The 23,949-nt window shown below is 40.6% G+C and overlaps 2 protein-coding genes across 3 annotated transcripts; both read right to left on the bottom strand.

Annotated features, from left to right (window-relative positions):
* Nucleotides 1-929: 929 nt before the first annotated feature.
* LOC117545993 (mitochondrial glutamate carrier 1-like) lies at nucleotides 930-4,623 on the bottom strand. 2 transcript variants are annotated; one of them, XM_034216048.1, is made up of 10 exons: nucleotides 4,517-4,623; nucleotides 3,548-3,657; nucleotides 2,907-3,032; nucleotides 2,687-2,742; nucleotides 2,189-2,279; nucleotides 1,986-2,101; nucleotides 1,691-1,886; nucleotides 1,432-1,589; nucleotides 1,246-1,321; nucleotides 930-1,162 (listed from the first exon to the last, which is right to left on the bottom strand). In XM_034216048.1, exons 2-10 carry the CDS (start codon nucleotides 3,568-3,570, stop codon nucleotides 1,021-1,023), a joined length of 984 nt encoding a protein of 327 aa, XP_034071939.1. In that variant the 5' UTR covers nucleotides 3,571-3,657; nucleotides 4,517-4,623; the 3' UTR covers nucleotides 930-1,020. The 2 variants fall into 2 exon arrangements, with proteins under 2 accessions (XP_034071939.1, XP_034071940.1); XM_034216049.1 differs by having other exon boundaries at nucleotides 3,548-3,717; nucleotides 4,517-4,582.
* A 402-nt stretch (nucleotides 4,624-5,025) lies between these two features.
* On the bottom strand, nucleotides 5,026-6,475 carry LOC117545996 (thyrotropin subunit beta-like). Its single transcript, XM_034216054.1, has 2 exons — nucleotides 6,314-6,475; nucleotides 5,026-5,331 (listed from the first exon to the last, which is right to left on the bottom strand). Exons 1-2 carry the CDS (start codon nucleotides 6,473-6,475, stop codon nucleotides 5,062-5,064), a joined length of 432 nt encoding a protein of 143 aa, XP_034071945.1. The 3' UTR covers nucleotides 5,026-5,061.
* Between the last annotated feature and the right edge of the window lie 17,474 nt (nucleotides 6,476-23,949).

Below are 23,949 nucleotides of genomic sequence, written 5' to 3'. Positions count from 1 at the left end.
GCATTTAGAAATCTGTATTTACATGACATTTTAAAGTAAAAAAAAAAAAAAATTATCTTCAACTGGTTGAAACACTTTCAACATGTTGAAAAGTTAGAACTGCTCTCAATTCGAGTTTAGCTTTTCACAGTTCAAGAAAAAAATAAACAGGATAGCTATTTACAATGGTACAAACTGTTAAAAGTACTTCGACCCAGGACTTTTACTAGCTCGACTCTGTTCTGCTTCTGAATGACAACCATAACTCAGTCGTGTGGGCTCCTGTATCTCTGACACCAAAACCTGACCAGTAACAGACAACGGGTTGTTGTGTTGACATCCACAGAGAGATTGCCAACAGCGCTCTGTAAAGAACCCAAAGACCTCAACCAATCTCTCTTTCAATGTAACAGAAAGTAATATTACGCAGGATTCTGTGTGGCATACTGGTGGACAGTCCACCAGACAATACAAGTCATTTACCACTATATTCATATACAGGGTGCTCCATCCATGGCCCAGTTGCACATGAAACCCTTTAAAACAGGATTGAAACTATTCAAGTGACGTTTCAATATTCTGCCTTTGTCATTACTTAGTATTGGCTCCCTTGCATTGTAAGGTCTCTTTTGCAACACCGTGCTACAGCCATCACACCGTGTCTTTAAGACAAGACAGTTGAAGGGAATAGCCGAGTAAGTGTTTCAGTTAAGGGTAAAAGACTGGAGTCAACTCTGATCTGATTGAATAGGTGGTCAATCTTGGGCCGTCAAGATTGTTAGTGAAGAAAGCTATTCTGTTTTTGCAATAAGCTCCACTGAAGGCCATACAAGCAGGCAAGCTAAAGGCATACTTTTAAACCAGTTTGGATTTAAAGGGCATTTCTCAGGTCCATTTAACTTTTAACAGCCTCCAACAATAAAGAAGGTACACAGTAACAGAGAGCTGGGTCCATTGCTATGCCAGGGCATAGCTGCCTGTAATTTAATGAGGTGGCATAAAGAAGACTAGAAAACAGCTTGTTTATGCAGAGTAGATGGTTTAGGGTGTGCACCCTAGCAGGTACTCTCCAACTCCGACAACGTACACAACCTGTGCAATTCCAAAGAGTGGGGCAATAACAAGGGCCCGGCAACTTGCCCCTTTCAGGAACGCTCCGAGACCCTCCTTTCTCAGGATCTTTCTGCAATGGGAGAGAGAGTGCAGGTTGAATACAAATTCAACCTTTTCCGTTCATGTGAACCCTGGAGAAGGAAAGGCATTTACCTGATACAGTCTACCACGCCATTGTAGGTTTCCTCATTAGCTCCTTTCTTGAGTGACTGCAGCCTGGTCTTGACCACTGCACAAGTGAAAGAAAGCTTTTAAAATAAGTTAAACATTTCTTTAAAAAAAACATAAGAATTAAAAATAGTCTGGTAACCAGATATCTGCATAGACTGAGTCACTCACCGTCAAAAGGGCTGACAGTGACAGCAGCAATGCATCCAGCTAGGCATCCAGACATGAAGGACCAATAGAAGGGCACAGCAGGGTCTTCAGGGGAATGCCGGCCGAGATGGTGCAGATGTGCAAAAAGAGGGAAGTACACGACGGAGAATGGGATGTCCCTGAAAATGCAATAAAACATGCATGTTCACCACCTCAATATAAAAGCTGTCAAACCATGTAAAACCAGTTGAACAAAATCAAGCACGAGATTCGTTCTCACCTCATCAATGTTGCTCCGAGTCCCCGGTACAGTCCTTTGACTCCTTTGGTCCTCAGCAGCTCTCTGGTGATCTGTGTGGCGGACACTCGCATGATTTGAGGTGCAGGGCTGGTGTTGTAGGAACGGCTAAGAACACCACTGGTCCCACCCATTTTCAGAGCCGATACGACACTAGTCACCCCCCTCTGCTGGGCCGCTGGCAGGTACAGGAGAAATGCATATTGTAATTGTTATTTTTAGAACATCACAAAAGCATTATTCGATCCTTTTTTCTGCTGATTTCCTTTAAAGTTACCTAGCCTTCCAGCATCCTGCAACTGGATCTTGAGCATCTCCATGGGTGTGGTGATAATGACCTGACACATTCCTGCACAGCATCCTGCCAACATTTCCTTGAACACCGTCAACCTGCTGATGAAGACATGAGACATGGATGTTGTTAAAACCAAGAATAAAATCGCAGTACAGAAGTCAGCTTTATTTAGCGCTACTACTCACCCATCTTTGCTCAACTGTTGGCGGAAGAAGTCATTAGCAGCTAGCTTGATGGCCTTCTCAGGGGTTACCAGGGTGAGATTTACTGCAGCACCTGCAACAAGAGAGGCCCACAAACGTAATTTAGATGAAACATTAGAATACAGAAAGAAGTCTGTCAAATGAATTATTCCACATCACAGATATCAATAGGATAAAGTAGCTATGGTTCATTCATGGCATAGGATCTGCTAATGTGGTCACTGCCTGCCTTACAAGATGAACCAGTAACCTATTGACAAGCAGTAACATGATGGGATGAAAATGATTCACGAAACTTAGCATAAGAAAAGCGTTCTTTTTTGGTAAACAGATTAGATTCCTGTTGAGGACACATTGCCAATTGAAATCTATCACAGAACCCCCCAAAAAGTTATATTTGATATACTTGGTAATAATCCAATTAAAGAGTCTACTCAGACATAGAAAACGGCATGTTATGAACAATATGATTAGTCTTACCTCTGTACATGCCAAAGTATCCTTCAGATTTAACTGTCTTTATAAGGCAATCCATCCTGAACAAAAAACAGGAATTGATAGTTATGCACATTGTATACAGGAAACACTTCATGTTTATGTATAACATAACAGAGTATAAAACAAAACAAACTGGTATTGGAAATGAAAACTTGACATGAACATTGGCGGGGGGGGGGGGGGGGGGGGGGGGGTTTCTTACATATTTTTGTAGAGTTGTTGCCCGCTGCGCTGGTTCTGCAGGCGGGTCTTGGCCAGGTCAATTGGAAACACACAGGTGACTCCCACCATGCCTGCAATCCCTCCATTGATGAGTTTGGCTGGGAGGCTGTTTAAGTACAAGTCAAAACAGACATGTGCATTACAATCATTCATTTTAGTCCTCAAAGTCGACTAAAAGGTGTGGCAATGTCAGAGAGTAAAACCTACTGAAACTGAACTAAAGCAATACAATTAGTGGTCTGATAAAGCACATACTGACTTTCTCTCCATTGGAAAATCATTTTTAACTTTAAAGGGTGTCTGTATACTGTATGTGAGGCCTTAGCATTGCAACTGAACTGAGTATAATGTGACTGCCTCTGGGAATATGCGCTTCCAAAAATAACTTCACGACAGAGTAAATAAAACATACACATATGTCCAGAGGCAGTCGAATCCTAAGGCTTCATTGATTTGCCACGTTAGCCTTGGAGAAACAGAAGGCTAACTATAACAATTTACAAGACTTTAACAGAGTTAAATAATCAGCAAGCTTTATTTCTATATTGCACTTTGAGCAGGCTACATATGGTGTCATGCTGGATTTGATGTATTGTCCCGATGGACAGAGCAGGTTCATACCTAATCTGCTGTTGCTGGGCCATGGTTCTTGGTTGTTGTGAGTGCAGAGGCTGGTCAGCACAAAGGAGGAGGCCGCAGAGGGAGAGCAGGCAGAGAGTCCCTGAGAGACACTGAGCAAGGCGGGAGTGTAAGGAAGCTCAGGGTTATATATATATAGAGGAAGTCCAGCCCTGCAGATCCAGGGATAAATTCAACATTACTCTCCACCCACTGCACCGCCAGCCAAGAAATGGAGCCAAGGTCAGTCATCACCCAAACAAAATCACAAGCTCATTTTCTTCCACGGACACACCTGCCTAACATGTTTAGAAATTATTTCCAGTTGCCCAAAGATCTTCGATCCAAACACACTGATTGGGTAATAGTCAAATGGATTAGTGTCAGACAACTATGCCACACCAATGGTTGTGCAAAAAGTGTTGCCATACAAATCCTGATTGTTTTTAGTATACACATCTATTGTGATTTATAATCACAATGAATCAAAAACACATCCAGACCAGAAAAAACATCTTTAAAAAGAAACTTTAGTGCTTTTCTTAAATAAGTGCCTACTTTGGTACCAGGCCTGGTTTCTGTGATTTTGTTGTATTGGGGTAAATAATGGTAGGCCTACACGTTTTTTTACAAAAATACTAAAGACTATAGTTTTACTGTATATTGAATGATACTACCTGTTACTGCAACCACGTTTAAATAGATTGATTGGATCTAATACAATTGTAGTTTTAAGCTAAAAGCTAATAAAAACATTAGGCAAGTAGGCTACTCACAGAAGAAAGTTTGCTGCGTCTGCTCTGCACCGAACTAAAAGTTGCACATTTTGAAGTGCAGCCCTGCCCTGCTATGAGCTACCTCTGGACTACAGTTTATTGACAATGATGACTGGCTAGTTAAAAGATGTAAACGTATATTTCGAACGAAACATTATGGTTACGGTATGTCTCGTTAAAAGCATGCTCGACCCACCTTAGATGAAAGCTAATGTCCTGCTTTAGCGAAGTTTAAGTGGCCTCTCACTCCAGCAGGCTTCAGGTCTGTATGAATGAATATCAAATTGAGGAAGCGCGTTAACCTTCCAGGGGCGTCACAGACCTGAGTTATCCAGTGACAAGAGGGGATTTGCAAAGAAGGATGGGCCAACTTGCCTCAGAATTTGCACAGGTGAGCATGATGTAACTTTTCCCAAACATTTCTCACAGGTTGCTCAGACACATGTAACTAATTCTGCATGGGCTCTCAAACCTCAGAATCCCAAACTAACCAAATAATTCTCCTCCTAAGCTTTACAGATGACACTTTATGTAAATAAATGTATAATTGACTTTTTTCCATATATTATTTATAATCTTTATTAATTTACACACTTTTCACAGTTAAATTAAATGCATTTTAAACAGTAGGCCTACATTGTGCAACATATTGCCGAAACCATAAACAGCTGAAGAGCAAATAAACAGTCGTCCATCGGCGTCCATTTAGCATGCATGTGCATTGCATCTATAGGCATATTGTCAGTTTTTCACAGCGGGCTGGGTTTGGTTCTTCACACCGCCCAGGGTCACGGTGCATCGGTCTTTAGAGACCCGGCTGGTGCGGACACAGTGGTGCGAGCGCGTGTTGCAGCGCCTGCAGCTGCAGCGCTGCGCCGCAGGATAATACAGCTGTGAGTTTACATCCTGAGGGCAGCCCGGAACATGGACGGCTCGGTACACCAGAGAGAGAGGCACACAGCTGCGCTGGATCAGGAACATCCTTCCGAACCTTCCTTTCAAATTGGTGTCCTGACAAAGGGGAAACAGCACTGTTAACATGAGATTGGGGCGTGTGAATTGTGTTACAGCACTTCTACCCATAATCAGTTTCACAAAGTATATGTAAAACAAACCAAGATTTTCATTTGGATCCACATGTTGCACTTAGATTAGAATGAAACTAATAGGCTATTTTACTCAAGTATAATGTACTTAAAGTAACCTACAATTAAATGTTATGTCAATGTACTCTTTGCTATACTATAGCACTATATTTGACACTTAAATATTGTACTTATTACTCCTCTATTTTCGCACTTAGTTACTTTGCCAATTTTCTTTATTCGGAAGTTGGCCATTGTAGCTACTTAATATGTTTTTTACTTTGGGTGGTTTAAAGGTGCTACATTCCAAATTCAGAGCATTAAAAGCAGAAAACAATGTTCTCTATATTAAACATAGTGGTGTAATGTTGTCCTGAGCAGATGATAAAGTCACACTGTTCAGGAAAACATTACATGTTCTGCTGTGTTTGTTGAAATATAAGCTTCTCTGTGCTTTTTTATCCACCCGGTACTGCAGCGTTTGAATTTGAATCTCTGTGTGCGTATGTCCAACTGACTAGCTAATGGCCTATGCTCTGTTTTCTTACAGTAATTGTTCCTGAAACAAATAAAACCCCTCTGTTTAAAACTCTTTACTCTTTAAACACTGTTGCTGTTGTTTGCACTGTTAGCTTTTAGCCGTCACCATGTTGTTAGCCGTGTGGAGACAATCACTTAATCACAGATGTGATCTTAGGAGTTTACTTCAGCCACCATGTGGACTTCCAACTTCCTTTGTTTGGACAATTTAAGATGACGAATCAAGGTATAGCATTGCAGTATGTTGCATCAAGTAGGCCTATTCTTTTAATGGGCATAACCACGCCAACAGCATGCTTCCTTGTTTGGATTCATGCATCAAAATGTTCAGCTAAGCTTTCTATGGACAGTGGAGAGTGTATAGTCACCTGTGTGTGACAGTAGCCGCTGCATATGGTTGTGTTGATTGCCACACACTGGCCGCAGTCTTGCCTCTCAATCCATATGGTGTGATTCTTCAGCATACAGGAAAACACTGTTCCATGCATTAACGCACACAGCAGCATGCATTTCAACACTAACGACAGCATTCTGAAAATGAGACATTTTGAAAATCATTATTACAAAAACAATATATACACTCAGGAGAATTTCATTGCAACAATATCAACATGTTAGGTTCATGCAAACTTAGATTGAAGAGAAAAAACACACCTTGACATGTGACCTCTCGGAATTAAGAGATATCCAATAAAAACAATATGAATTTAAGCCTGAAGGATTTGACTTTAGAGGAAATGGTTTTAGATTTCCAATAAATCTGTGTTGTCTTAATCAAATAAGTGGATGATAGTTCTGGATTCTTCCTCTTGTTCAGTCCACTCAGTTCCCCAACTCCACCATGTTCCTCTCCTTTATGAAATTCTGAAAAGACGATTGTTGTCCGTCCTCTTTTATGGACGCCTTAATCCACCTCGACTGCCCCAGTACACTAGAAGTCTAAAACATCATTCCAGAAATCACATGAATGTGGGTGTGTTTAGTGTGTGTGTTTTTGTGTGTGTGTATAGTGTTCCTTTTCACAGGTGATACTGAAGAATATGGGCTCAACCATTGGGTAGGGGGCTGGTCAAACCCGATTCACGTGGTTGATTCCTCACGTTTTAGACCATGTGAAGTCCACCTTCTTTCCCTGTGTTTTGATTTAATTTGCAAGATTCCTGAAAGTAAGTCCCTTTTCGAAAGTGAAACCCTGAAGATAAACTAGTGTTTGCAAATTTGTAAATGCAGACTGTGAAACCACATTTAACCTATTTCATAGCATGAATGACTATTTGTCCACTTTAATTATGAGTTTATCAAATAATCAATTCCCAAATCAATATTAAGGGCATTAATCAGTTATTAAATGTGAAAGAAATAAAGTTAAATATTTCTTAATTTCTAACTATACTATATTTAAAAACATTTTTTAAGTGATCTCATTTGGCTGATGCTGGGTCAACTCTCTCATGTTTCTGTCTCTAACTGAGTGAAAAGGTTATGCCCTCCTTTTCTAAGCCATTAATGCTTCCATTATTCCCATCTGTTACTAATGTGAGTGGCCATGTGCCATCATATTTTCCCTGCACAAAGTAGTCAATAAACATGTTTACCAAACACAATTGATCCTAATCATGCCATCATCATGTCCAAAGCACACTTCATGATCCTCAATGCAAACACAGGCTTGTTTCCACTATTCAATTAAAAACACAGGTCTTGATCCTGTTCTCTTCAACCATCTATATATCTAAAGTTAACAATCATGGTAAACAAAAATAATCAGAATTATTCCAGAAAATGGATGTAAATCTACACTGAAATACGGACAAATGCAGGGACAGTTCAATTAATAAAAATATACAATATTACCGTATTGTGGTTTTCCCACTATGCTGCTGACCTGGCTACTGTTTCTGCCATTCTGCTTAATGATAATCATGTTGGATCACATGTCACAACTCCATCAGATAATTGCAACAAAGTGGGTTGTTGACAGTTCAGCAACTATCTGCCCTGACACAGATCCAGCTTTATACAGATGGTCGGATTATATTTTATGTAAGGTCTCGAAACAAAAAAACTTCAATAGCTCAAAAAAGTAGTGGCATGCTTAAAACCACTGTGCACTGTGTACTACTAGGGGCATGATTGGGTCAAAAGCAGGTATTGTTTTAGATTATAAGATGGTAACTGTGCCTTGAAACAATGAACAATTGCTTTATTTTTTTTGCAGGAGGAAAGCGGAGATACAGGACTTAACACAATGACACGTCATATACATTCATAGTAAAAGACACATGTTGAAACTATTTGTACCTTTTAAGATGAAGTAGAGACCATTTTGCGAATGTATCACCCTACTTCAGGAGACATGGCTTGGACCACGTACATTAATTATGGGACTTTATCTTGAATCTTGAATCGTTCTTATGCTAAAGCTGCGCAAAATGTGTTCACACAGGCAGACAGATATATACACACACCTGGCAAAGTACTCAAAAATGCTTTCTGTGGTAGTTTGTGTAATAGTATTAGTAAGTGTTTCAAGGAACATACTTTAATGACACACAAACAGACTCACAAGGGGAAAATAACGTTTGTTCTGGTAACTATGTGTACAACTTTAAAATCACAATCAGCAAGGGCACTGGGTGTAGGTGGGAAGAAGTGTTGAAGGGACCCTTTCCGGATTTGGAGTTGAGGCTATTGGGATCACATTGCAAGATATATTTATTGTTTGCACCCGTTGCTTTGAAAAATAAAGGTCTAAAACTTTGCATGCAAGAATGAATGTTCTCAGGCAGGTTTGTTGTCAAATTTCCAAACAAATATGTGGAAAGCTTTATTATAAACGTAGGAATTGGCATTCTAACAGGACAGGCCATTTAGTTGCCCTTCTGCTCAACCCTTCCCTTGTCGCCCTTATCATCACGATGTCTGCAGATGCTGTTTGAGGTTTACGGTGTGAGTCTCTCTGTTTCTGATCATACTGTCCGGGTAACTCTACACGCACCGATAAGACCCTTGAGCTGGGTCAGACAGAAACATGAAACCTTTTTGTTTGATATTAGCCATGCCCTGGCCATGCCCCCAGGTCAAGAGGTCACAGACTAACACAAAGTAAAACCAACCATTACATTTACCTGAATTACCTGGTCCAGCAAAATCAGTAATCGTGCATTATTATTATTTGATAAGCTATACATATTAAAGTGCAGATATGTTTTCTCTTAACATAGAAAACACTCTTTGCCTTTTTTTATTTTGTTGATGTTTTTTATTTGTTTGGTTGTATGTAATTATAATGGGAGAATATTAAAAAGATTGTTAAAAAAAAAGAAGCTAGATATAGCATCTATGTAATTAAAAAAGAAATCTAAACAAGTTTAACAATGAAAAAGTGGGAGGAGAGTAGTCTGAATTGGGTTCTGGAGCTGTGCTCCACCTCATACATCGCACTCATTTGCTAGCCACGAGCGATTCCAAGTCAGTGAGCGTCACATCCACCGTGAGGCGCTGAAACTGCGCCACACGGTTTCTCCTGCTACAACTGCTCACGTTGACCCATATTTTCTGTTCGCTCGCTCACCCGCATCAGGTGATACCCTGCTAGGGTAACTATTGGCTCTTGTCTCAGACCTTCCCCGAGGTGATTGGTGGAGTGACGAGCACTCAGCATGTGACCTCTACAATGAGCTTCCAACCACGGAAGTAACATGGTGGACACGTTGTTTTAATACTGTGTTAAATTTGAACACAAACTTCGTTGTGGTGCAAAATATACCGAATCAACAAGGCGTATTTTTTTATACCAGCGAGGCCGTCCGCAACATAAAAGCCAAACTTGAATGGTGTAAATGTTTTCGTTTCAAGCTGTTTGTAGTTTAAGTTTCGCTGTTGAAGAGTAGAATGAACCCCAGTGGCATGCTGGGAAACAGAGCCGTTTTCCCTCATTAACTGGGAGATATGGCATATGGCACATATGGCTCTGACTGGGAGCATTTATGTCTGTAATCTACTGTCTTTTAAAATTAATAATACACTACGCGCCATGGACTAAAGAAGATGCTTAACAATTCAGTTGAATACAAAGTCATTTTTGGACCAGAAATCTTCCATTGAGATATAAATGGAAGATTTAGAGTACCTGAAAAAAAGTATGTGTTTTATATAAAAGTAAATTAACATTACATTAATAGTAACATAAAATGTAAATGAAAAATGTAATGCAACATAAATCAAAACGTGAAAACAGTCACAATGCAAAGACAAGACTTTTTCCCAGAATCACAGAATTCTGAAATATGTATTTTAACATACTCTGAATTTGCCCAAAAGCAGCCATCAACAAAAGTAGGAGGTAGATATAGCAGTCAGTTGTTCTCCAATGTTCTCTGCAGTGATTTCATATTACCACTAGATGGCAGTCAAACACAGTCCCACATTAAGTCCGATCATAATTGTGAAACTGCGGACAGATATGTTGCTTACACACGCAAATTGACACTCAGCACTTTGACCTTCTTCCAATTCCTTTATCACACTTAGGGCTTACACATTTTAAATAAAAAAATGAATGGAAGTTATATGCACTCATTATGCATGTTAGCATTCTAAACACATACAGCAATAACACACTCAATAACTCAATAACTTATCCCTAATGGGCCCTGCACTTGTTTATTTCATTTACACAATATCCCAATAACATTAAGGTGCTGATCAACAGTGTTTAGTTCCAATTCATTGTCTAATAGAGAAAACAATGAGCAGCTGAACAGCTGATATGCAAACCACAGCAACAACAGTGAAGCTGTTTAATTTGCCCTGCATGTGCATTGCTTTGGTAAGTATATTGTCAGGGTCCCACAGCGGACTGGGTCTGGCTCTTCACACAGGGTCACTGTGCATGAGTCATTAGAAATCTGGTGTTGACACAGTGGGGTGCAGTGTTGTAGCCTGCAGCTGCAATAGTTGGCTGGTTGATAATGCAGCTGGGAGTTTACATCCTGAGGGCATCCTGGCACATGGGTGGTTCGGTACCCCAGAGAGAGAGGCACACAGCTGGGCTGGATCAGGAAACACATCTCAAACAGTCCCCTCACATTGGTATCCTGAAAAAGGGCAAACATGACTGTTAACATGACTTGGGGAGTGTGTCAATAATTGCGATACAATTTAGTAAGCAATTTTAAACTTCTGCCCATATCACTTTCAAAATGACCAGTTCCTTGTCACAGTCTAGAATATGGGCCCAACCATAAGGTTGATGCTGGACAAACCTGATCCTCATGTTCATTCCTCACGTTTTAGGTCATATGAAGTCTGCTGTCCTGTGTTTAGATGTCATGCACAGGATGCCCCAGAATTCATGAAAGTGAGTTCACACAGACACACATTTAAACAAAATTGAACATTTTTAATTCATTAATATTTTCCATGTATTGTTACCTTTTAAGACAGGGGAGTTGACCTGAACTATTGAAGAAGCAATTTATTAAAGTACCCAAAATAAAAATGAAATTAAGTTAATAAATATTTGTTATTATTTGAAGTGATCTCATTTGGCTAATGCTGGGTCAGCATGCTCATGTTTCTCTTTCTGAGTGAAAAGGTACCCTCCTTTTCTAAGCCATTAATGCTCACATTATTCCCATCTGTTATTCATGTGAGTGGCCATGTGCCCTTTTTTCACAAAGTAGTCATTTTTGAAGAGCTATTGGTTGCTGAAGACATTGGATCCGTGAGTTCATATAGAGAAATTATTAATATATGGCCCGAAAATCTTAGCGTAGCTCTTTAAACGTATGAGTTGTTGTTTCATTAATAGTAGAGCTTGTTCTATGATTGTTTCTCCTGTTACAGCTTTCTCTTGTGTTGAGTCCTTATTATCATTTGATGAATAAATAAATAATGCAATGCTATGAAGTTTGTCAACACTCTTCCCTCTTTTTCTGAATTCCAGTAATAGGATTTGTTTGGCTGATGTGTGCTTCCTTTAAACTAAACCACAAAGATAGCCACAAACAAAGGTATTTCAGTTCACCTTGTCAAAGGAAACTCAGTAATTAAGTATTTGGAATTGCTGAATTTTATTGTGATTTGACGCTGTTGTCACTTCAGTGGTTGGAGGGGATTTCGGTTAGGACAGAGGCCATGGATCCCTATTGCACCAATTATGAGATGAATTGAATGAAGAAATCAGAATCAGAAATCCTTTATTCGTCCCGCAATGGGGAAATGTACATGATTACAACAGCAGATATTGCAGATAACTTAAGGGAACAGTGTTATTGCACCAGGGGTATTTCAGTGTGTGGGGGGTCTAGCAGGGGCCGTGGTGATTGTACAGCCACACTGCTGCAGAAAGGATCTCTAGACACCACGGGTAAAGCAGCCTGTCGCTGAAGGAGCTGCACAGTGCGGACAGGGTTTCCTGGAGGCGGTGGGACACATTGTCCAATAGTGATGACATCTCCCAACTCATAACCACAATCATTAACTCCTCCCTCTGCTCTGGATCAGACCCCCCTCACTCAAACTGGCTGCTGTTACACCCATACTGAAAAAACCTGGACTCACACCTGACGTCATGTCCAACTTTCGGCCCATCTCCAATCTCCCCTTCCTATCAAAACTACTCGAACATGTTGTAGCCTCCCAACTAAAATCCCACCTCAGCTCCAATAACCTGTTTGAACCTTTTCAATCAGGATTCCGCACAAAACATAGCACAGAAACAGCCCTCCTCAGAATCACTAACGACCTCCTCCTCTCCTCAGACTCCGGCAATCTCAACATCCTCATCCTCCTCGACCTCACAGCAGCGTTCGACACCATCAACCCTACCATCCTGCTGTCCCGCCTGGAATCATCTCTTAACATCACTGACACTGCACTCTCCTGGTTGAAATCATACCTCACCAACAGACACCAGTTCATCCACATAAATAACTGCACTTCCTCCACTGCCCCTCTGTCCCAAGACGTCCCCCAGGGTTCGGTGCTTGGTCCTCTCCTTTTCATCCTCTATATGCTCCGCCTTGGAAAAATCATCCGCCGCCACAACCTCCAGTATCACTGCTACGTGGATGACATCCACATTTCCACAATTTCCACATTTCCATGTTGATAAGATATCAACACCTCTACAATGAGCTTCCAACCACAGAAGTAAATGTATCAGACATGTTGTATTAATAAACCCTTAAATGTGAACTTAAACTTTGTTGTGGTGCAAATTATACCGAATCAAGTAGAGCTATTTTTTTTACACCAGCGAGGCCGTCCGCAACATAAAAGTTAAGCGTGAATGTTGTCCAACTTTTAGTTTTAAGCTGTTTGTATTCAAAGTTTCGCTGTTGAAAAGTAGCATCAACACCAGTGGCATGCTGGGAAACAGAGCTGTTTTCAATGTTTTCTTTCTTTCACATTAACTAGAAGCTTTTCTGCATTTAACACACAATATTTCAAATTGGAATATTCATGACAAAAGGAATGCACTTAAGTACATCTGACTGATTAAATTGATGAAAAATCAAGATTGAAAAAAGGGCAAATGTTGGCTAAAGCTAATGGGGCCTGTATTCTGTTTTTTACAGTCTGCGCAGCAAAAAGACCTAGATTTAAAAATCATGTCTAAGTGGTAAGGTGGTTGTTGTGTATCCTCATTTTCTAAATACAAGTTTGTACAAAAATATCAAAACATTTAAGAATTCATCATCATTTAAAATGTGTGAAAAAGTGGGAGGAGAGTAGTCTGAATTGGGTTCTGGAGCTGTGCTCCACCTCATACATCGCACTCATTTGCTAGCCACGAGCAATTCCAAGTCAGTGAGCGTCACATCCACCGTGAGGCGCTGAAACTGCGCCACACGGTTTCTCCTGCTATAGCTGCTCACGTTGACCCATATTTACTGTTCACTCGCTCACCCGCATCAGGTGATACCCTGCTAGGGTAACTATTTGGCACTTGTCTCAGACCTTCCCCGAGGTGATTGGTGGAGTGACGAGCACTCAGCATGTGACCTCTACAATGAGCTTCCAACCACAGAAGTAAATGTAGCAGACATGTTGTATTAATAAACCCTTAAATGTGAACACAAACTTTGTTGTGGTGCAAATTATACCGAATCAAGTAGAGCTATTTTTTTTACACCAGCGAGGCCGTCCACAACATAAAAGTTAAGCGTGAATGTTGTCCAACTTTTAGTTTTAAGCTGTTTGTATTCAAAGTTTCGCTGTTGGAAAGTAGCATCAACACCAGTGGCATGCTGGGAAACAGAGCTGTTTTCAATGTTTTCTTTCTTTCACATTAACTAGAAGCTTTTCTGCATTTAACACAATATTTCAAATTGGAATATTCATGACAAAAGGAATGCACTTAAGTACATCTGACTGATTGAATTGATGAAAAATCAAGATTGAAAAAAAGGGCAAATGTTGGCTAAAGCTAATGGGGCCTGTATTCTGTTTTTTACAGTCTGCGCAGCAAAAAGACCTAGATTTAAAAATCATGTCTAAGTGGTAAGGTGGTTGTTGTGTATCCTCATTTTCTAAATACAAGTGTGTACAAAAATATCAAAACATTTAAGAATTCATCATCATTTAAAATGTGTGAAAAAGTGGGAGGAGAGTAGTCTGAATTGGGTTCTGGAGCTGTGCTCCACCTCATACATCGCACTCATTTGCTAGCCACGAGCAATTCCAAGTCAGTGAGCGTCACATCCACCGTGAGGCGCTGAAACTGCGCCACACGGTTTCTCCTGCTCCAGCTGCTCACGTTGACCCATATTTGCTGTTCACTCGCTCACCCGCATCAGGTGATACCCTGCTAGGGTAACTATTTGGCTCTTGTCTCAGACCTTCCCCGAGGTGATTGGTGGAGTGACGAGCACTCAGCATGTGACCTCTACAATGAGCTTCCAACCACAGAAGTAAATGTAGCAGACATGTTGTATTAATAAACCCTTAAATGTGAACACAAACTTTGTTGTGGTGCAAATTATACCGAATCAAGTAGAGCGATTTTTTTTACACCAGCGAGGCCGTCCGCAACATAAAAGTTAAGCGTGAATGTTGTCCAACTTTTAGTTTTAAGCTGTTTGTATTCAAAGTTTCGCTGTTGAAAAGTTGCATCAACACCAGTGGCATGCTGGGAAACAGAGCTGTTTTCAATGTTTTCTTTCTTTCACATTAACTAGAAGCTTTTCTGCATTTAACACAATATTTCAAATTGGAATATTCATGACAAAAGGAATGCACTTAAGTACATCTGACTGATTGAATTGATGAAAAATCAAGATTGAAAAAAGGGCAAATGTTGGCTAAAGCTAATGGGGCCTGTATTCTGTTTTTTACAGTCTGCGCAGCAAAAAGACCTAGATTTAAAAATCATGTCTAAGTGGTAAGGTGGTTGTTGTGTATCCTCATTTTCTAAATACAAGTGTGTACAAAAATATCAAAACATTTAAGAATTCATCATCATTTAAAATGTGTGAAAAAGTGGGAGGAGAGTAGTCTGAATTGGGTTCTGGAGCTATGCTCCACCTCATACATCGCACTCATTTTGCTAGCCACGAGCAATTCCAAGTCAGTGAGCGTCACATCCACCGTGAGGCGCTGAAACTGCGCCACACGGTTTCTCCTGCTACAGCTGCTCACGTTGACCCATATTTGCTGTTCACTCGCTCACCCGCATCAGGTGATACCCTGCTAGGGTAACTATTTGGCTCTTGTCTCAGACCTTCCCCGAGGTGATTGGTGGAGTGACGAGCACTCAGCATGTGACCTCTACAATGAGCTTCCAACCACAGAAGTAAATGTAGCAGACATGTTGTATTAATAAACCCTTAAATGTGAACACAAACTTTGTTGTGGTGCAAATTATACCGAATCAAGTAGAGCTATTTTTTTTACACCAGCGAGGCCGTCCGCAACATAAAAGTTAAGCGTGAATGTTGTCCAACTTTTAGTTTTAAGCTGTTTGTATTCAAAGTTTCGCTGTTGGAAAGTAGCATCAACACCAGTGGCATGCTGGGAAACAGAGCTGTTTTCAATGTTTTCTTTCTTTCACATTAACTAGAAGCTTTTCTGCATTTAACACAATATTTCAAATTGGAATATTCATGACAAAAGGAATGCACTTAAGTACATCTGACTGATTGAATTGATGAAAAATCAAGATTGAAAAAAGGGCAAATGTTGGCTAAAGCTAATGGGGCCTGTATTCTGTTTTTTACAGTCTGCGCAGCAAAAAGACCTAGATTTAAAAATCATGTCTAAGTGGTAAGGTGGTTGTTGTGTATCCTCATTTTCTAAATACAAGTGTGTACAAAAATATCAAAACATTTAAGAATTCATCATCATTTAAAATGTGTGAAAAAGTGGGAGGAGAGTAGTCTGAATTGGGTTCTGGAGCTGTGCTCCACCTCATACATCGCACTCATTTGCTAGCCACGAGCAATTCCAAGTCAGTGAGCGTCACATCCACCGTGAGGCGCTGAAACTGCGCCACACGGTTTCTCCTGCTCCAGCTGCTCACGTTGACCCATATTTGCTGTTCACTCGCTCACCCGCATCAGGTGATACCCTGCTAGGGTAACTATTTGGCTCTTGTCTCAGACCTTCCCCGAGGTGATTGGTGGAGTGACGAGCACTCAGCATGTGACCTCTACAATGAGCTTCCAACCACAGAAGTAAATGTATCAGACATGTTGTATTAATAAACCCTTAAATGTGAACACAAACTTTGTTGTGGTGCAAATTATACCGAATCAAGTAGAGCTATATTTTTTTTACACCAGCGAGGCCGTCCGTAACATAAAAGTTAAGCGTGAATGTTTTCCAACTTTTAGTTTTAAGCTGTTTGTATTCAAAGTTTCGCTGTTGAAAAGTAGCATCAACACCAGTGGCATGCTGGGAAACAGAGCTGTTTTCATTGTTTTCTTTCTTTCACATTAACTAGAAGCTTTTCTGCATTTAACACACAATATTTCAAATTGGAATATTCATGACAAAAGGAATGCACTTAAGTACATCTGACTGATGGAATTGATGAAAAATCAAGATTGAAAAAAGGGCAAATGTTGGCTAAAGCTAATGGGGCCTGTATTCTGTTTTTTACAGTCTGCGCAGCAAAAAGACCTAGATTTAAAAATCATGTCTAAGTGGTAAGGTGGTTGTTGTGTATCCTCATTTTCTAAATACAAGTTTGTACAAAAATATCAAAACATTTAAGAATTCATCATCATTTAAAATGTGTGAAAAAGTGGGAGGAGAGTAGTCTGAATTGGGTTCTGGAGCTGTGCTCCACCTCATACATCGCACTCATTTGCTAGCCACGAGCAATTCCAAGTCAGTGAGCGTCACATCCACCGTGAGGCGCTGAAACTGCGCCACACGGTTTCTCCTGCTACAGCTGCTCACGTTGACCCATATTTACTGTTCACTCGCTCACCCGCATCAGGTGATACCCTGCTAGGGTAACTATTTGGCTCTTGTCTCAGACCTTCCCCGAGGTGATTGGTGGAGTGACGAGCACTCAGCATGTGACCTCTACAATGAGCTTCCAACCACAGAAGTAAATGTATCAGACATGTTGTATTAATAAACCCTTAAATGTGAACATAAACTTTGTTGTGGTGCAAATTATACCGAATCAAGTAGAGCTATTTTTTTTTACACCAGCGAGGCCGTCCGCAACATAAAAGTTAAGCGTGAATGTTGTCCAACTTTTAGTTTTAAGCTGTTTGTATTCAAAGTTTCGCTGTTGGAAAGTAGCATCAACACCAGTGGCATGCTGGGAAACAGAGCTGTTTTCAATGTTTTCTTTCTTTCACATTAACTAGAAGCTTTTCTGCATTTAACACAATATTTCAAATTGGAATATTCATGACAAAAGGAATGCACTTAAGTACATCTGACTGATTGAATTGATGAAAAATCAAGATTGAAAAAAGGGCAAATGTTGGCTAAAGCTAATGGGGCCTGTATTCTGTTTTTTACAGTCTGCGCAGCAAAAAGACCTAGATTTAAAAATCATGTCTAAGTGGTAAGGTGGTTGTTGTGTATCCTCATTTTCTAAATACAAGTGTGTACAAAAATATCAAAACATTTAAGAATTCATCATCATTTAAAATGTGTGAAAAAGTGGGAGGAGAGTAGTCTGAATTGGGTTCTGGAGCTATGCTCCACCTCATACATCGCACTCATTTGCTAGCCACGAGCAATTCCAAGTCAGTGAGCGTCACATCCACCGTGAGGCGCTGAAACTGCGCCACACGGTTTCTCCTGCTACAGCTGCTCACGTTGACCCATATTTGCTGTTCACTCGCTCACCCGCATCAGGTGATACCCTGCTAGGGTAACTATTTGGCTCTTGTCTCAGACCTTCCCCGAGGTGATTGGTGGAGTGACGAGCACTCAGCATGTGACCTCTACAATGAGCTTCCAACCACAGAAGTAAATGTATCAGACATGTTGTATTAATAAACCCTTAAATGTGAACATAAACTTTGTTGTGGTGCAAATTATACCGAATCAAGTAGAGCTATTTTTTTTACACCAGCGAGGCCGTCCGCAACATAAAAGTTAAGCGTGAATGTTGTCCAACTTTTAGTTTTAAGCTGTTTGTATTCAAAGTTTCGCTGTTGGAAAGTAGCATCAACACCAGTGGCATGCTGGGAAACAGAGCTGTTTTCAATGTTTTCTTTCTTTCACATTAACTAGAAGCTTTTCTGCATTTAACACACAATATTTCAAATTGGAATATTCATGACAAAAGGAATGCACTTAAGTACATCTGACTGATTGAATTGATGAAAAATCAAGATTGAAAAAAGGGCAAATGTTGGCTAAAGCTAATGGGGCCTGTATTCTGTTTTTTACAGTCTGCGCAGCAAAAAGACCTAGATTTAAAAATCATGTCTAAGTGGTAAGGTGGTTGTTGTGTATCCTCATTTTCTAAATACAAGTGTGTACAAAAATATCAAAACATTTAAGAATTCATCATCATTTAAAATGTGTGAAAAAGTGGGAGGAGAGTAGTCTGAATTGGGTTCTGGAGCTGTGCTCCACCTCATACATCGCACTCATTTGCTAGCCACGAGCAATTCCAAGTCAGTGAGCGTCACATCCACCGTGAGGCGCTGAAACTGCGCCACACGGTTTCTCCTGCTCCAGCTGCTCACGTTGACCCATATTTACTGTTCACTCGCTCACCCGCATCAGGTGATACCCTGCTAGGGTAACTATTTGGCTCTTGTCTCAGACCTTCCCCGAGGTGATTGGTGGAGTGACGAGCACTCAGCATGTGACCTCTACAATGAGCTTCCAACCACAGAAGTAAATGTATCAGACATGTTGTATTAATAAACCCTTAAATGTGAACATAAACTTTGTTGTGGTGCAAATTATACCGAATCAAGTAGAGCTATTTTTTTTTACACCAGCGAGGCCGTCCGCAACATAAAAGTTAAGCGTGAATGTTGTCCAACTTTTAGTTTTAAGCTGTTTGTATTCAAAGTTTCGCTGTTGGAAAGTAGCATCAACACCAGTGGCATGCTGGGAAACAGAGCTGTTTTCAATGTTTTCTTTCTTTCACATTAACTAGAAGCTTTTCTGCATTTAACACAATATTTCAAATTGGAATATTCATGACAAAAGGAATGCACTTAAGTACATCTGACTGATTGAATTGATGAAAAATCAAGATTGAAAAAAGGGCAAATGTTGGCTAAAGCTAATGGGGCCTGTATTCTGTTTTTTACAGTCTGCGCAGCAAAAAGACCTAGATTTAAAAATCATGTCTAAGTGGTAAGGTGGTTGTTGTGTATCCTCATTTTCTAAATACAAGTGTGTACAAAAATATCAAAACATTTAAGAATTCATCATCATTTAAAATGTGTGAAAAAGTGGGAGGAGAGTAGTCTGAATTGGGTTCTGGAGCTATGCTCCACCTCATACATCGCACTCATTTGCTAGCCACGAGCAATTCCAAGTCAGTGAGCGTCACATCCACCGTGAGGCGCTGAAACTGCGCCACACGGTTTCTCCTGCTCCAGCTGCTCACGTTGACCCATATTTGCTGTTCACTCGCTCACCCGCATCAGGTGATACCCTGCTAGGGTAACTATTTGGCTCTTGTCTCAGACCTTCCCCGAGGTGATTGGTGGAGTGACGAGCACTCAGCATGTGACCTCTACAATGAGCTTCCAACCACAGAAGTAAATGTATCAGACATGTTGTATTAATAAACCCTTAAATGTGAACTTAAACTTTGTTGTGGTGCAAATTATACCGAATCAAGTAGAGCTATTTTTTTTACACCAGCGAGGCCGTCCGCAACATAAAAGTTAAGCGTGAATGTTGTCCAACTTTTAGTTTTAAGCTGTTTGTATTCAAAGTTTCGCTGTTGAAAAGTAGCATCAACACCAGTGGCATGCTGGGAAACAGAGCTGTTTTCAATGTTTTCTTTCTTTCACATTAACTAGAAGCTTTTCTGCATTTAACACACAATATTTCAAATTGGAATATTCATGACAAAAGGAATGCACTTAAGTACATCTGACTGATTAAATTGATGAAAAATCAAGATTGAAAAAAGGGCAAATGTTGGCTAAAGCTAATGGGGCCTGTATTCTGTTTTTTACAGTCTGCGCAGCAAAAAGACCTAGATTTAAAAATCATGTCTAAGTGGTAAGGTGGTTGTTGTGTATCCTCATTTTCTAAATACAAGTTTGTACAAAAATATCAAAACATTTAAGAATTCATCATCATTTAAAATGTGTGAAAAAGTGGGAGGAGAGTAGTCTGAATTGGGTTCTGGAGCTGTGCTCCACATCATACATCGCACTCATTTGCTAGCCACGAGCAATTCCAAGTCAGTGAGCGTCACATCCACCGTGAGGCACTGAAACTGCGCCACACGGTTTCTCCTGCTACAGCTGCTCACGTTGACCCATATTTACTGTTCACTCGCTCACCCGCATCAGGTGATACCCTGCTAGGGTAACTATTTGGCACTTGTCTCAGACCTTCCCCGAGGTGATTGGTGGAGTGACGAGCACTCAGCATGTGACCTCTACAATGAGCTTCCAACCACAGAAGTAAATGTATCAGACATGTTGTATTAATAAACCCTTAAATGTGAACACAAACTTTGTTGTGGTGCAAATTATACCGAATCAAGTAGAGCTATTTTTTTTTTACACCAGCGAGGCCGTCCGCAACATAAAAGTTAAGCGTGAATGTTGTCCAACTTTTAGTTTTAAGCTGTTTGTATTCAAAGTTTCGCTGTTGAAAAGTAGCATCAACACCAGTGGCATGCTGGGAAACAGAGCTGTTTTCATTGTTTTCTTTCTTTCACATTAACTAGAAGCTTTTCTGCATTTAACACACAATATTTCAAATTGGAATATTCATGACAAAAGGAATGCACTTAAGTACATCTGACTGATTAAATTGATGAAAAATCCAGATTGAAAAAAGGGCAAATGTTGGCTAAAGCTAATGGGGCCTGTATTCTGTTTTTTACAGTCTGCGCAGCAAAAAGACCTAGATTTAAAAATCATGTCTAAGTGGTAAGGTGGTTGTTGTGTATCCTCATTTTCTAAATACAAGTGTGTACAAAAATATCAAAACATTTAAGAATTCATCATCATTTAAAATGTGTGAAAAAGTGGGAGGAGAGTAGTCTGAATTGGGTTCTGGAGCTATGCTTGTTGGAGATTTGGAGGGATAACTGGTCCGCTTTTCAAATCTCCGCGCGTTCCTATGAAGCTGGTTATAATACAGGAAGGACTCCATATCTACAAAGTAACCGTTAACAATAATCTACTTTAATGGCAATATGACAATGCAATACAATCATTACAATACAACATGATATATTACAGTTATATTGCAATGCTTAAGGAGTAATGCCGGCTTACTCCTGCTCTAGTCCGCATACTGCAGAGCTACTTTCACCCGAGGGCAGCATGTGAAGAAGAGGCCGAACGCCAGGGATCCACCGGAGATATACCAGAGTAAGAAGGAGGGGTTTGGTGTTAGGTCAGCTGGTCATCTTTTCAGGTCATCTCATTGGGAGACGCAACGCAGCAGGAAACCAAACAGGCTCACTTTACAACCAAAGGTCTCAAGGCCTGCATACCTACACCTCCCCCACAGAGCAATAAAACCCTGTTTACTCCAACCAGCCCAGAATGTTTATAGCCATTTGTAGTCCTTACATTTATGAAAGGATAAAACAGAGAAATCAATATAAAACACAAACACAGGTATTGTTTGAACAGTATTCACTTAACTGCTACTATTGATAAGCACCAGAGAAACCCAAGAGACCTCTCTTAACCTCACAAACACTGCAGCTAGATCTAAGTTGAATGCAAATCAGGACATGCTCTCCCCTTCCCCCATCTTCCTTTGTCCTCAAAAACACATGTCAACAGGCCCCAAATGCAGCTCACAGTTTTACCCAAATTATTCTCATTTTAAGCTTATCCATAGTTTGCTAACATGAATAAATACAAATATAACTCTACAAATCCCCCTTTTTATCTCCTTCTCCAGAGATAAACTTAGACAAGGCATTTTGAAATATACCCACGGTCATTCTTTTCTACTGTGTCCGTAAATCCATCCGAAGCTGGTATTCAGAGTACTTGAAACCTTCATGGAGACCGAACACCACTTTCCATGGCAGTGAAGGAACCATGAGGGGGTAGCTGAGTGCTAGAATCATCAGCCCCCCCCCCCCCGAGGAATAGCCCACAAGGACAGCTAATAGGGAGGGGGAGATGCAGCTTGCCCTTCACGGGTAGAACTGATCAGAGCAAAGTAGACTCCTCTGCTGCGCCGTCCCGGCTTGCCGTGTCTTTGTCCACCCAATCCGCTGACAGCAGCTTCTGGGCTGCCTGCTAGAGAGATGTCTTCCTCCTCCTCGTCCCGCTGATGGCGGCTTCCGGGTCGATGCTGTAGAGATGTCTCCAGGGTCCTCCTTCTCCGGCCCGCTGATGATGCCTCCCGGGTCGTCTGCTGTAAGGATGTCTCCAGGGTCCTGCTCCTCCAGTCTGCTGCTTCCGAGTAGTCCACGTCTGCCAGGGCCACGTCCGTCCTGATGTCGTCCCCTGGTCCTAGTAGGTGGTTTCCCCGCCGCACACTGGCTCCCGTGGTACGAGCTGTCCCCCTTTTCTCCCAGGCAGACGGCATAAGAGGTCCGCTGGGTCACTCGGTCGGGGCCGGAGAGCCTGGGGTTGAGCCACTTTGTCCTCGTGCTTCTCGGGTCCCCCTTTTGGCGCCGGTGACCTGTGTGGAGAAATCTGATACAACTCCCTCAAGCCTACGCTCAGCTGTTTTGACCCACTTGGAGCCTCTTGGTGGGGTGTCTTGAAACAACAGCAGTCTGTGAACAGGTTTTCCAAATTAATTGTAGACCTCCTATCTGCCAGTGCAGCTTCAGAATCTTAATACTTGGACTGTGCCAACTAAATAAGAACCTCAACATCTTTAGGTAAACTAAATAACATATTTCAATAGCTCTGAATTTCTGACAAGCATCTGTGTTTATTTTTAAATGAAATCCTATTTAAAATCCAAATCTAATATGAACTGCTAATGTTTCTGGTAAAGAAACACACTAATGTTATGGATTCAAAAACAACCAAAATCACGATGCTAACAAAGTGAATGATTTCCTGGTGATACTGCTCTTACCTGTCAGTGCTTAGATATTATCACGCTGAAAAAATGAATACAGAATTCCAACAAACTGTCATCAAATGTCTTTCTATTATAAATTTAGATTAAATGTATATCCCTATAATGACCTAAATAATAAAGTATATGGCTCTTACTTCTTTACCAGGCTAGTTACAGGATGTTGTCTAAATTAAATTCTGTCTCAATACACTACTATGTTTTAGCTTTAACTGTAATATGTTCTTTCTACATTTCAAACCTCAGTTGCTCTAATGTCTGTTAAAATATTACAAAATTGTTTCATTATCACAGGTCAACT

This window comes from Gymnodraco acuticeps, unplaced genomic scaffold, assembly GCF_902827175.1.
Source record: "Gymnodraco acuticeps unplaced genomic scaffold, fGymAcu1.1, whole genome shotgun sequence".
Lineage (NCBI taxonomy): Eukaryota > Metazoa > Chordata > Actinopteri > Perciformes > Bathydraconidae > Gymnodraco > Gymnodraco acuticeps.
The sequence above is the reverse complement of the archived record's forward strand: the minus strand, read 5'-3'. Positions and strand labels throughout refer to the sequence as shown.